Source organism: Micromesistius poutassou (assembly GCF_964030765.1).
Source record: "Micromesistius poutassou genome assembly, chromosome: 16".
Lineage (NCBI taxonomy): Eukaryota > Metazoa > Chordata > Actinopteri > Gadiformes > Gadidae > Micromesistius > Micromesistius poutassou.
This window is the reverse complement of record NC_140286.1, coordinates 14963337-14977421: the sequence shown is the minus strand read 5'-3', so window position 1 is coordinate 14977421 and position 14085 is coordinate 14963337. Positions and strand designations below refer to the sequence as shown.

At 44.5% G+C, this 14085-nt stretch overlaps 1 protein-coding gene across 1 annotated transcript; it reads right to left on the bottom strand.

Annotated features, from left to right (window-relative positions):
- Positions 1-2020: 2020 nt before the first annotated feature.
- gtf2b (general transcription factor IIB) lies at positions 2021-12677 on the bottom strand. Its single transcript, XM_084481355.1, has 7 exons — positions 12602-12677; positions 11449-11561; positions 7978-8111; positions 5532-5678; positions 5089-5218; positions 3911-4192; positions 2021-2692 (listed from the first exon to the last, which is right to left on the bottom strand). The coding sequence occupies exons 1-7, from the start codon at positions 12616-12618 to the stop codon at positions 2559-2561; spliced, it is 957 nt and encodes a 318-aa protein (XP_084337481.1). The 5' UTR covers positions 12619-12677; the 3' UTR covers positions 2021-2558.
- Between the last annotated feature and the right edge of the window lie 1408 nt (positions 12678-14085).

Sequence of the window (14085 nt, the reverse complement as noted above, 5' to 3'; positions counted from 1 at the left end):
AGTTAACTGTAACGGACATCTTGATGACGACTACTACTTTTCGTATTCACTTGAAACCCCAAGATGGAGCAGACACACTACAGTCCGTTGTATCCGGTCCCGGCCTTGTCCACCGCCTGCACTAGGCGCCCATTTTAAGTTTTCGTTGAAAAAACGTTTGCATTTTTTTTTTTTTTCATATTCTGTTTACAGTTGATCTGAATTATGGTCCAAACACTTAAGTCTGCCCAACCAGTGTTACAAGCTAGGTTATGTATAAAAGAAAAACACTACTCTTTGTCGTCTTAAACATTAAGTTGTCAAGAAATTGTGTCCTATTGTTTCAGAAGGAAGAACGGAAAAGAAAAAGATGCTAATAAAAACAAGATGAGGGAAGGTGAAACACTTAATATTTTTTGCCAGTTGACTCCTTCATGCCCCCTAGAGGGCCCTCTGAATATTACAGTTAGTGTTCACCAGTTTGCAACCCTTAAACATTGGTGGCACTGACCCAGTTTTCCAATATACCTCGTATATACAGGTGCATCTCAATGAATTAGAATATTGTGGAAAAGTTCATTCATTTCAGTTATTCAATTTATATTATATAGATTAATTCCACCAAAGGTGAATTATTTCAAGCCTTTATTTGTAGTAATCTTGTTTATGGCTTACAGCTCATGAAAACCCCAAACTGAGGGGTAACTGAAATTTTGAATATTGTGAAAGTTAAACATTGTAGGTGTCAGTTCTAATCAGCTTATTTCCTCAAAATACAGCTGTCTGTGAACAGCCAGCTTCTTTAGTGATGACCTTTTGAGGCTTAGCCTCCTTGTGAAGGGTGTCAGTGACTTCAGCACAACTGTCAGGTCAGCAGTCTTCCCAATGATTGTGAAGCTTACTGAGAGACCATTAAAAAGGAAAGCTTTTCAGGGGTTTTGAGGTAATAAACTAATTACAGCGTGACACCTTGAGTGTTCAATATTGAACATTTTCACAATATTCACAATATTCACACTGATACAGAATTTTGGGTTATGAGCTGTAAGCCAAAATCATCAAGATTAATACAAAAAAAGGTTTGAAATATTTCACTTTGGGTATAATGAATCTATAATAAGTTTCACTTTTTTAATTGAAATGAACTTTTCCACAATATTCTAATTAATTGAGATGCACCTGTAATATTAACACCTTTTGTTATAAGAGGTATGTTCAGTAGATTCAATGTTGGGTTTCCTTAGATTGGTAGTTTTAATAGCTTGGCGCACTGGGCCGCTAAAAATTTTAGGGTTCGAATTGTAACTCCTTTCTGCCGAAAGAGATAAAACCAGCCAATGAGATGTCATGGTCACTGTATATTTTGCATTTGAATTGATATGGAAAGCAGTCTTGGTTTTCAGGATGAGGGCCTATTTTAGTAAAGGGGTTTGCTTCTTTCCCTCATTGTCGTACAGCCCCGCCTGCACACGCTGGCTCCAGAGGCCAGCGCCTTCATTGATGCTTTAAATATCTTTGCAGTCATTGTTTGCAAACAGTGAATGTAGATTAAACAATTTTGGTAGTTAGCCCCGACTCAGTGTTCAAATGTAGTTGTACTTGTATTCATTGTACAATTATACTATTTGGGGGGGATTGCAATAGAAAACCTTTGGGTGCCAATCAAAAGGCCAATTTTAAAACCAGGCATTACTGCAGGCTCTATATCATGGTGGTAAAATAAATATCCATTTTAAATAGTCTTACTTAATGTCAACAGATTGCCTCACCTGATCAAGGTCAATTCTTGAGATTAGGAATCAAATTTAGAATCGACTTCCATTCGATTTATTTGAGTTGGTTTATGCCATTAGAATTACAATGATTCCACATTTCTGCTTTATAGATGAAATCGATTGGACTGTCAATTGAAAAAAAACTAACAAACAGTACTGGTAATGAACTGTTCAGGATTGGGTACACATATGGTCCCATTCCCCTGATGGCCTTCGTTATAACAGGCTGCTCTTCAAGTCATTAGACAGCGGTTGCTGTCTGGCCAGTGTTGACCTGATCGACTTTAAACATAACCCACGAGAAGCCCTCGTAAGATACCAGTCCAGTCATCTATCCGTCAAATAGAGACAAGTGCTTTTGGTAAACAGAGTTTAATCATTTTTTCAAACCATGAGGTGAACTATGCTTTACGGAAAAAATCTTTTATTTCTTAATTTACTGAGAACAATGCAAGCTAACAAAATAGAACCAGATTATTTTTTCTACAAAAAAAAGGAAAAATCGTATAGTATGAAACCAGCCTAAAATTGTGAAAGCACTTATTACACGTTTTGACTTGGACATATATACAAGCTATATACACTCAAATGAAATACTGCCTGCACAGTCTGCTATCTGTCTGTTTAAGCACTGGAATGTGTGTCCTTTGTATTCCTGCGAGAGTGCCTAAACAAAGGCTTGGAGTCTTAAGTGAGGTGGGAAACAACCTTCCCAAATCCAACAAAGTATGATAAAAAGAGATAATATAACCCTAGGATTACAGCAGAAAGTGTCTTCACTGAGTGTGTGTAGCGTGGGGGTCTTCACAGTTGAGGCAGCTTGTCCACGGGCGTGTCAAACTTGAAGTCGGGGGGGAAGAGGTCCGGGGCACGGGGGTAGATCAGCCGGTAGGACTGCCGGATCGTCACGTCAGCCACGCCGGCGATGTCTCCGATCTCTGAGCACACGGGAACACACACAGAGACCGGGGTTAGCTCTGCATGGACGCCAGCCACCTCCACACAGAGAGACCGGGGTTAGCTCTGCATGGACGCCAGCCACCCCCACACACAGACCGGGGTTAGCTCTGCATGGACGCCAGCCACCCCCACACACAGACCGGGGTTAGCTCTGCATGGACGCCAGCCACCTCCACACAGAGAGACCGGGGTTAGCTCTGCATGGACGCCAGCCACCTCCACACAGAGAGACCGGGGTTAGCTCTGCATGGACGCCAGCCACCCCCACACACAGACCGGGGTTAGCTCTGCATGGACGCCAGCCACCTCCACACAGAGAGACCGGGGTTAGCTCTGCATGGACGCCAGCCACCCCCACACACAGACCGGGGTTAGCTCTGCATGGACGCCAGCCACCTCCAACCTCTAACGTGCCATTGATACACACACAAGGCTATCACTAGTTCTGCATAACAAAAACAATGCTAACGTATTAGCCCTGCATTGCACACATGTTATTGTTAGCTTTATGTGGACACCAAGGCTCACATGTGGGCTCTGTCTAGGCAGATACCCTCTTAGCTCGGGATAGATACCAATGTAAACATTAGCTCTTCGTGGACACCAAGGCCAATGCTAGCTTTGCCTTGACACCAACATTAGATCTACATGGACACCAGGGCTAACATGTTAGCTTGATACATAAAGTGTCACCGCATTGCTCACAATCTCCTTGAGTTCACAGGTTCATCCTATCTCATCTTTAAAAACATATGCAAGCTCATAAAGCTGAAGAGTGCCAATCAACATGCAGCAGTGAGATAAGACTGAAAAGCACAGTTTGAGGGAAAAAAAGTTAAAATGGCAGTCACACACAAAACAAATCAACCCATGTAATCAATCTCTTAAGGAGTGAGACGATCAGCCTAGCCCTGGACACCAGGGCAGAGTGAGCGGTCTCTTCAGGCGTTTGACCAGAGTGCAGTTACCAGTCTGGATCCAAACTAAGACATTTAGGGGATTTTGCTGATGATTTTATCCAAAGCTACTTACAACCATTCATTCACACACCGATGGCGGAGTCAACCACGCAAGGCAACAGGAGCAGTGCGTGACCTCGACGATCGAACTAGCAACCCTCCGGGTTACCAGTCTACCCGCTCTGCCTCCTGAGCTACTGCCGCCCCCCAGGACGCTCCCCCCCCTCCGTCTCTCACCCTTCTGGGTCTTCTTCTCGGCCGAGGCCTGCGAGGCCATGTAGATGGCGGCGGCGGCCACGGAGATGGGGCTGCGGCCGGGCACCAGGTCCAGCTCCACCGCCTTGCGGGCGATGAAGGTGGCGGCCATCTGCACGTGCTTGGGCAGGCCCAGGTTGGAGCAGAAGCGGGACATGAAGTCCCCGGTGGTGATGAGGTCCACGCTGGTCTCCAGGGCCTTCAGGATCAGCTTGAAGCAGCGGCCGATCTCCTTCTTGGAGATGCGGGACACGGCACAGATCTCTGGGGGAGGAGGAGGGGTGCGTTGGGGTTTTAACTACAACAGACCAGAGACGCATGTAGGAGAAGATGTGCCTCTAAAATAGCTACTATGCAGTTATTGTTAAGCAGGATAATCATTAGACTTCTCTAGTGTTCATGGTTGAATTAAAATGTTTCTGCTAAATAACTTGACTAGATACTTTATTAATTATTGTGGATCCTTTCTTTCTCGCTGTCTGGGCAGTGTGTGTGCGTGGACGTGTGGAGCTCTGTCTGGACTGCGGTTGACTGCGGCGTCTGGGAGAAAGTGGAGCTTTTTGGACACTTGTTGTATAACGCCACGGTGTGTGTTGATGATGAAGCTCCGTCTGAGCAGCGATTTATTTAGGCTGACATTATTCGTCGTTGTGTAACTGTCATGAGCAATGTATTTGAAATCCGCCACACACCGTACTTATACTATAGGTGTCCAGGAATAATAACCTCGCTCTGAAAAGCATGTTTATTATTCCTGGACACCTATAGTATAAGTACGGTGTGTGGCGGATTTCAAATACATTGCTTATTAAAACGCTCATGACAGTTACACAACGACGATACTAAGAAAGTATCAAAAGGTTGGGGTGGGTCATTACCATGGGGATAACAGGCCCCACTCCTTCACAAGACTCTCATCCCAAAACATTTTTAAATCCCATAGGGTTTGAATTCCATCTGAAACAGTGGGCTCACTGGCTCTTTGAAGCTAACCCCCAAAAGCTGAATAACCCGTTCAAAAGAGAGCAGGCTGGGCCCCAGCGACAGTGAAGGCAGGGCCAGGAGCCTAATGTTCTGTCTGTTATTATGAAACCCCAACATCACAGAGCATCACAGAGCACCCCAGGCTGGGAGGCTTCTGGGGGTGAACCCGGACTGACCTTTAAACGTTCTGGGGACTCCTTCCTGTCTGCAGGCGATGTAGAGGCAGGCGGAGGCGATGGCGTCATTGGCACGACCTTTCAAGCTCTTCTGTTCGTAAACTTGCTTGAATAAGTTATTTGTTCGGTCCTTAGGGGGCGAAAAAAACAAGACACAATGGGTATTGTTCCCGGAATGGTCCCATTCAACCCACCCACACAGGCTGTCAGTCTCGATGGTTTTTCAGTTACCAATTTCCTCAAGATCTTTATAAGGCACACGGGAAGAAATGCCAAAGTCCTAATCTTGAACTTGATATCTTTATATTATTTGTGATCATTATTTATTAGTCTATTTCTCTACGTTTCTTAGCTCCAGGTTTATTCAGGCGTGAAGCGACCTGTGGTGACCAGAGTTCCCGTTGAGGGGGAGCCCGTGGCGGCGGTGGGAGAGGGCGACCTACGATGATGTTCCTGGGGAGGTTGATGCGGTCGGCCATGGTGGTGATCTCCTTGAAGGCGTTCAGCATGGCACGGTCCGAGCTGCTCATGGTGCGGCGGTTCTGGTACTTGGAGTTTCCAAACTCGTCGAAGCTGGCGGCGCCGGTGCCCTAAGGAGACCACGGGCGTAGCAGCGGTACAGTGAGGAGGCCCGGAGGACCAGCAGCCCCAGAGACCTTCTGATCCACCGTTGGTATCTCATTGTTTGAGCCGTTCATCACGTGAACGGGAAACGGCTCACAGACGTACACAAATATTTAAACATACTATAAAATATATGCTTTTACATTTTCTAAGCTGCTTGTTAAACAGAGCCAGATTGTTTAAGACCTCGGTTTGGGAAAATGACAGCGTTCAGCAATAAGTATTCGTACAGTGGAAACGGGCCTCCACTCCACTTATGAATGAATTGGCACAAGAGAAAGGCTTAGAGGGACAGTCGACATGAACATTAGAAGCAGCCTCATCTGGGGGTTCATTGTGTGCTTCAGTGTCTGGTACCACTATAAAAGAGCCTGTCTAAAGCTAAGCTGCTACCAGCCAGCTAACTGGGTCAATGCCTGATCTCAGCCTCCTTCTCCCCACAGGGCCCCATCACCTGGCCGCAACCATGGGAACAATCTCCATGGCAACGCAAGTGTCACAGCTCCACCCCTCATAGTCCCACCGGTGACCCGCGGCCCCGGTTACACCCTCAGTGTCTCCGTAACACCACTTCCTAATTAGTAGCCTGATAAAAAATAAAGAGTGGGATAACATGAAAGAAAACCCTTCCTTTGATAGAGTTTAAATGTGACACACACAGACTAATGCTACCGTGGCTGTCTCTTAGTGTTAGGAATGATTGTCTCACTGTGTCTCACTAGCCCGCTGTGGGGTGGCTTAGGCCCGCTTTGATCTCTGGCTGGACTTTCACGACTCCATCTCGGATGGGCCTCAAACTACTAGAAGTCCTTCTACTGTTTCCTGTGTGGCCTTCAATGACGTCCTTCATTGAGATTCTCTTCCTGGTGGCTGAGGTCTGCGAGCTGCTCCCTGGGTTCACTGGTTCCTCCCTAATCCCCAGAATCGACTTGGAAATATTCCATTAGCCTGGGGGGTCCTCGCACTTTACACAAAACACTTTTTAACAACCGTTGCGAATTGTTCTCTGGCTCCCTTCTAGATTTGCATCGTTTGACTTTGAACCCTTGCCCTATATTAAATGTTCTTACTTTAAGTGATTAGTTTTCTGTTAGTTTTAAACGTGGGAATATCTCTTATAGGTCTTCAACCTGGTAATCAAGGCCATTTTATCAGGGTTACTGAGAAAGGCCGTCATGAAGGGAAAACCAAAGCCTGTGTTTCTGGCAGTGGTAGGGACACACTTTGAGAGTGTTCCCCTCCACTGAGGGCTGTGAGGAGGTGTGGGGCTCTGTCGGGGCGGTGGTGGGTGTTGATCCCGGCGGCCAAGAGAGTCAGGCTCCCTGGACACTTCTAGTACAACGCTACAGTGTGTGTGGATTTGTTAAGCTCGTTCTGAACAGTGGTGGATTCCAATGTTCTCAACCCAGAGAGAGTTTGGCTTCCTAGTCACTTTTATAACTCAGCGGTGCTTGAAGATTTTCACATACAGCACCGCTCATTACAACGCTCATTACAACGTTCAAACGCAACGACGGCATTGCAAAGGTATCAAAAGGTCCCCGTTGGCCGTAACCCCGGGATAACACACCCCCTCAGCCCAAAGACATCCCAGTTGAAACAGGGGGTCTTACACTTTAAATGTTGGTATTCTATCATCATTTGTACTTTTACTTTCTGCGTTGAAACTCATGATGGCCGTCGGCGGTCCCTCTCCTTGCTGATCACGGTGGGGAGGTCTGATGCCCCTTTCCCACCCACAGTACCAGCTCAATTCGCCTCAGCCCGCCTTTTCTTGCATTTCGATCACCAAAATGTGGTCCCTGGTACTTTTTCAGTCTCACCTCCGTCGAGGGTCCAAGAGAGCTGATCTGATACTTTTGTGTGACGTAAAACAGGCTGCTGGCCACTGATTGGCCAGGGAGTGACGCCACTGGACGAGCGCGACGAACAAGCCTGACACCCGGCATCTTTCAATACTAGCATCATCGCTCAGTCGACAACAGTGATTGATTATTGAACATGGCAGGATCAGCACGCAAGAATAAGTCTGTTTATGTGGTGCGACGCGACACGCGTGGATAAGTACGTCACTGCAGTTTGGCGCATGCGTGCTCCGACGACCCGCCCACGTTGAAGAGGCATTTCATTCTAGATGGAAACACGACGTGCCTGGAACCAAACCACGTCGTGCCACGCTCAGTCATGGCGAGTTGAGCTGTTACTGTCTGTGGAAAAGAGGCTTTAGTCTTCTACACTAGAGAAGTGGCCCGTGGCGACCCTCACCTTGCTGATCATGGTGGTGAGGTCTCCCCCGTTCAGCAGGGGGTTCTGGGCGTCTCCCACTCTGGACGGGTCTTTGGTGGCTTTCTCATTGGTGAAGGTTCTCCATTCTGAGCCCACGTCGATCACACGGTCACCTGGGGGAAGGGGAGAGGGGTCGTCACATCGATGTCAACCAGTAGCTAAGGTATTCCACGTGGCACCCAGAGCTCTGCTGTACGCTGGATCACCCACACACCCCCCGGCTGTCTGCTCTGTTGTAGAGCGCTAGTGGAGCTGCAGGCAAATGGTCCTTCTTTGGTGGGAACCATACTAACCAGTTCAAAATCTGCATGACAAATAAAAGACTAGGAAAGCCTTCTCAGACATGCTTCAGGTATCTAGACTTAACAAGCTGAAACATACCCCATTCCCTTAAGCAGAAGGCATACTAACTACTGAACTTAAATAACTTCAGTCCTCATCCTTCCTTATTCAAAAATGAATTCACTCAATTAATTAGTTGGTTGATTAGCTTTATTTGATTTGATTCCATTAAGTTTAGTCACAGATTACACCTGTAAACATGCTCTAATAAAGAAGGCAGCCTGAAAGCCATACAGGCCTCAGTCTCTGTTTCCTGCCACTTCCTTCCAGCCACTTCACAGGTACACCGTCTGTGTTGAACCACTGATGGAAGGATTACAACACTACACGATGTACAAAGAGAAACACAGAGTGCAGTACAACATGACCGTCACCACCAACAACACCCCCATCCTTCAACTGCTCTATTCCTTGAAATATGCATTAAGCAAGAAGGATTAGATCTGTGATAATATAATCCATTTAGCTCCCTTCAGACCCAGCCTCATGAACGCTCCCAACACCCAGCCTCTCATCCTCCTGCAGGCGAGGCTGGGAGTGGGCGGGTGGGGTAAACAGAGCGAGCAGGAGGTTGCATCAGAGAGAGATGTCCTTGATGACCCCAGGGGGCCCCCCGACTCCAGGGGGCCCATTAGGCGTCAGCCAGGTCTTTGTTCCATGGCGACTCAGGTTTTACTGGGAGCTTTCTTAACACAAGCTCGAGAGCTGTTCCGACTGCTCGAATAGGAAAGTAAGGCTGGCACAGGGTGAATGTCCACTGAGCAGGTCTACGCGTTTATCCAAAGCAAGTAATAATTGAAGCATACAAGCAAAGGAGTCGTTATAAAGATCCATGTGCTGCACAACCTAGTTTCTAATAAACTGCTGGCCAGAGTGCAGAGTAGCTGTAGGAATCAGAACCCACGGCTAGTGGAATATTTTGGCATTGAGGTGAGACTCGCTCACAAATGCATCTGTCACATGATGGGAGCATTCTTTTTCTACCAGACAAAGCCACCACTTTTTTCTAAACGGGAAACGGAGTGATAACGTCTACTTACATTCGAGCCAATCAGCATCCCCCTGTATGCCTCCAGTGGAGATGGGATGTGTGCTTGGATGGCTGCCCGAGTGTAGATAATGGCTGCTCTCTCGTTCCAGACACAAGCCCATCTCCATTGGAAGATTCCCTTTCCCTGCACTTTGCTTTTGATTCTTAGAAACCCCGACCATCTTCTAATCATGACTCAGAAATGTTTGCCTTAATGTCCAAAGCACATTTAAAAAAGATTATCTTAGTCCGCTCATTCTTCTTTCAAGCAGATAATCGACTAATTGTCTCACTTTTATTGGAATTGTTTCAATATTTTTTAAGAAAATTGTTTGAGTTCCAGGGTTAGAGTTATAAAACAAATGTCTTAACACTGTGCTTCTTTACAGAGAATACAAAGCCATTATGAGCATTTCAAAAATCTTTTTTTACAAGCACTGCATTTGGCATTGCCAAAGCGGTGCTGAATGCATCAAAACCACCAGAAAGGCGACATTGTGTCTTTTTAAAAATTGTTTCTATACACCGTATAACTTCACACTCCTTGATTTGGGGTGAGCTGCTTCGATGGCGCTTAAATGTTGTCAAAACAAATAGATTGAATAAAATGTTTGTATTGAGTGTGGTTGTGAGGCTGTTTGGGGCGCCCTCGGGGGAGTGGTTAATGTTAATAGAGCAGAACAGTGACCCCCTATTTAAAGAGCTCAATTTCAGACATTTCCCATTCTTTCACTCTGACCTTTCAGAAAATCCTTAAAAAGTTTTGAGCCTTGAAGCAAGCCAAGCAACTACGAGATACAGCGTGACCATAAAACATTTGATTCAAAGCAACAACAACAACAATTTTTTTTTTTTTTTTGGTACAAGACTTTCATTCCTTTCCAAGGACTTCCCACATAAAGATAGTTTAGCACTTCTTGAATTTAACCTTTGACATTATTATAGTTTTTATACTCCAAACAACAAAATCCCGTCAGTAGCTTTGGGATCCACTCCTCAGTCCGAGGTTCGACCGGCAGATCTTCAATGCAGCCTAAAGGGCTGATTATGGTCCCACGTTCATGCAACGCAAGGGGGTTACGGACCCCTTACGTCCTTGTGTCCACCGCAAGGGCCTGGCGTGCCCCTCCCAAAAATGTAACCTTCCATTGAGGCGACGCAGCTGCAAGGGCTGTGATTGGTCCGCTCACTGCGGGGTCGCGTGAACGTGGGACCATAATCAGCCCCAGTTTTCTGAACATGGTCTCCAAAGTACGAGACTCAGCCTACTACCAATTATCACAAAGCAAATAGGTGGTTTGAACATGATGCAACCTTTTGAAAACATTTCACAGCAGGACTGGTGCTATTTACCCAGTGATGACGGGAAAAGATGGGAAAACATTGTCACCTGTTCTATTCATGTTCACTAAATAACCAACACGGTATCATTAGTGGGTAGGGCCTTTTGGCCTCGTTTGAACATCGAAATGGCTGCTAAATACATTCATTATTAAAACCGTTCTAGATTATTTCAGCCCTGATATCTGGGGGGTTGCTGGCTTGTGTATCCTCACACTGGACGGAAGCTGTCCAAGTTCTACCAGAATATTCAAATAATGCAAAAGTGAATAATCCAACTACAAATCTAACAAATGATAATTCGTTCAACCCATATTTTGCTAATGATGGCTACCGTTTCGTCAACTGAAGCGTTGAGGTGAGCCGTCCTGGACGTCTAAGGCCCTCAAATATATAATTAAATCACTGGGATATTGACATTTTATATTTTCATATTTTTTATATAATATAAAATAACGATGCATTCGTATACTCAATTGACATTCGAATAGCTACGAAAGGAACTAATATCAGAACATTCAAAAATTCAGGCTCAGCCCTATAAACAACCAATTTCCTTTCTGACAAAGTGTGTTCCTCTTCCTTATGGGTTCTGTTGATTCTAACATATTCTAACTTTTTATGGACAAGTGAAGGAAAAGGCACTAACCCTAACCCTCACCCCTAACCACATATGGCAACACCTGGACAGCACTGAAATGACACTTCTTGCTTGCTTCACGGGCGGTAATACTCACCGACCACAAGTCCGCACTCGGGGCAGATCATGTCCCCGGCTCTGTAGTCCTCCACTAGCAAGGCATCGGGGTGGTTTGGGCACGTCACTCTGGGTAATGCCAGGGCCTCTCCGCTACAGAGAAAAGTACCAGATAGACAGAATGTGAGTTGGTGTAGGGGTGACAGAGTGAGTTATACACAGGAGCTGACCATCACATCTAAACCGTTTGATCTGTAACGTTTCCTTCATGATATGATAAAGTGATGTTTCCCTATTAAACAGATGACAAAAGTTACATACATAAGTTAAAAAAAGAGTGCAACATCTATTCATCTTTTTCACTGTCTTCCTCATTGGGATAAACCCGAAGAACGAGGAGGAACCCCATTTTCTAGTGTAACTCCGAGCAATTCGGAACAGTATTCTCTAGGAGAGAGCTCAGTGTTCCCAGTCCGACAACGATCAACGTTGTGTGTGTGTGTGTGTGTGTGTGTGTGTGTGTGTGTGTGTGTGTCTGTGTATTCACACACACACACACACACACACACACACACACACACACACACACACACACACACACACACACAATGTACAGCCCAAGTCACGAGGGCCGCCGGCGAGGTCACGACGCATCACCCCACCAACTACTGCTGGTGTCGGGAGACAAACATGTAAAACTTCTGCCCGAGTCAAACGTCACGGATATCTGACAAGTAGGACACGTAGGACACGTACTCCGCAGATGTGAATCGTTGTAAGGCGTCTTTTGTATTATAAAAATGATAATGAAAGTCAGTGGTGTCTGACTGTGGAGGTGGACGACTGACACATCGGTTAGCAGTCTACAAACATGGTTCAAACACATACAATAATAATAAGAAAGAAAAGGCAGGTCACAAAAGTCACTTCCACAAAGGGCAAAGCAACCGTAGTGTTGTTATAATAATTATAAATGCCTTTCGCAATAGATTAAGTTTTGGATGGTCAACGTTGTAGCATAACAACGGTGGACCAGTAAATACCTCAAAGATAACGAAATAGCGAACACGTCTTTAGAACCGACGATGTCGTGGCAGTAGGGGACCTTTACCACTCGACTGTTTGTTATCAACACATAATTCAAGCATCACACATGAAGCAATGAGATTCAATTTTAAATAATGTATACGCACCGGCTTGTCGACGCCATGTTACCGAGTAGCTTTCAGACAACACAGGCGAACAATAGATTATTCTACCTCTATTTATAGATTTTTCAGACCACGTGTCTGCAAAACAACGGGCAGAGAGAAGGTTCAAAATACACACAACGCATAAAAAATAATCATATATATTTGACGGTCCAAATGCATAGCCCTAGGGCTGAGAAACCCGCCTTGGCCGTGTTAATACATGTATATTATACAATTAAACCATCAGCATGACATATTGTATGCATGTAATCACCTTTTGAGCAGTATTTTCTGGGACCGATTCAGGACCAATGTTTTGTGCTGATAGTCAATTATTAAATAAGGGATACATGTACATTTCTTTGTGACTTTTAAATACAAATGTATTCACATAACTGAATAAAATAAATAGTTGACTGATACAAAATGAAAAGCACATGCCTTGACCTATAAAGAAATAAACTGTTCCTGCATTGAACATAATAAAAAGTTAGCAAAATAACTTATTTTAGTAGAAAATCCTTTCACAAGCTAAGTGATAATGTCTCTCACGGGAACTTCAGCTCTGATGGGACCAGATGATGAGACGGTTAACCCTTGTGCCAGGGCAGTCTGCAACCATCTTCAACACATGATCTACAACTGGCAAATAGGCCTATATCCCAAAATCAACATTACACCTACAAAGAAACCAACAAACACACACACACACACACACACACACACACACACACACACACACACACACACACACACACACACACACACACACAGTAAATAACATTTATAGCACCTGAAAACGTTCAGTGTCTAGAACTGAACACAAAACAACACAACAAATAAAGATATAATAATAATATATAAATACAGTCATGATCCTTACACCCTGATTGTAGTTATTTGTGCTGAATCATTTGATTTGATTTACAGTTTAACAGAGGCAAAGTTGTTTGTGTAGCTGTGTGTGTGTGTGTGTGTGTGTGTGTGTGTGTGTGTGTGTGTGTGTGTGTGTGTGTGTGTGTGTGTGTGTGTGTGTGTGTGTGTGTGTGTGTGTGTGTGTGTGTGTGTTAGATAAAACACAACATGTTTTACTAGAGAGAGGGAGAGTGTCCATACTCCATACAACTGAAGACCGTTCTGAAACCACAGGGAGAGGGTTGACCAGCATAGTGGGATCATCCTACCTTCCTCCACACAATATTGTATTATATATATACAATATTGTGTGTGTATATATATATATATATATATATATATATATATATATATATATATATATATATATATATATATATATATAATATTGTATATATATATATATATAATACAATATTAGGATTTATATATATATATACAATATTGTATTATATATATATATATACACAATATTGTTTCACCCAATGCCAGGCATGACAGACATGGCCACTGTCTTTATACCATTGGGCACTATGGTTAGATTTTTTTGGATTATTTACTATTAACGA

Excerpts from the sequence above, each read along its gene's own strand:
- gtf2b (XM_084481355.1), bottom strand. Across the intron at positions 8,112-11,448 it reads CGAGTGCGGACTTGTGGTCG|GTGACCGTGTGATCGACGTG; the intron begins GTGAGTATTACC and ends CCCTTCCCCCAG. Across the intron at positions 2,693-3,910 it reads CGAGAAGAAGACCCAGAAGG|AGATCGGAGACATCGCCGGC; the intron begins GTGAGAGACGGA and ends CCGTGTGCTCAG.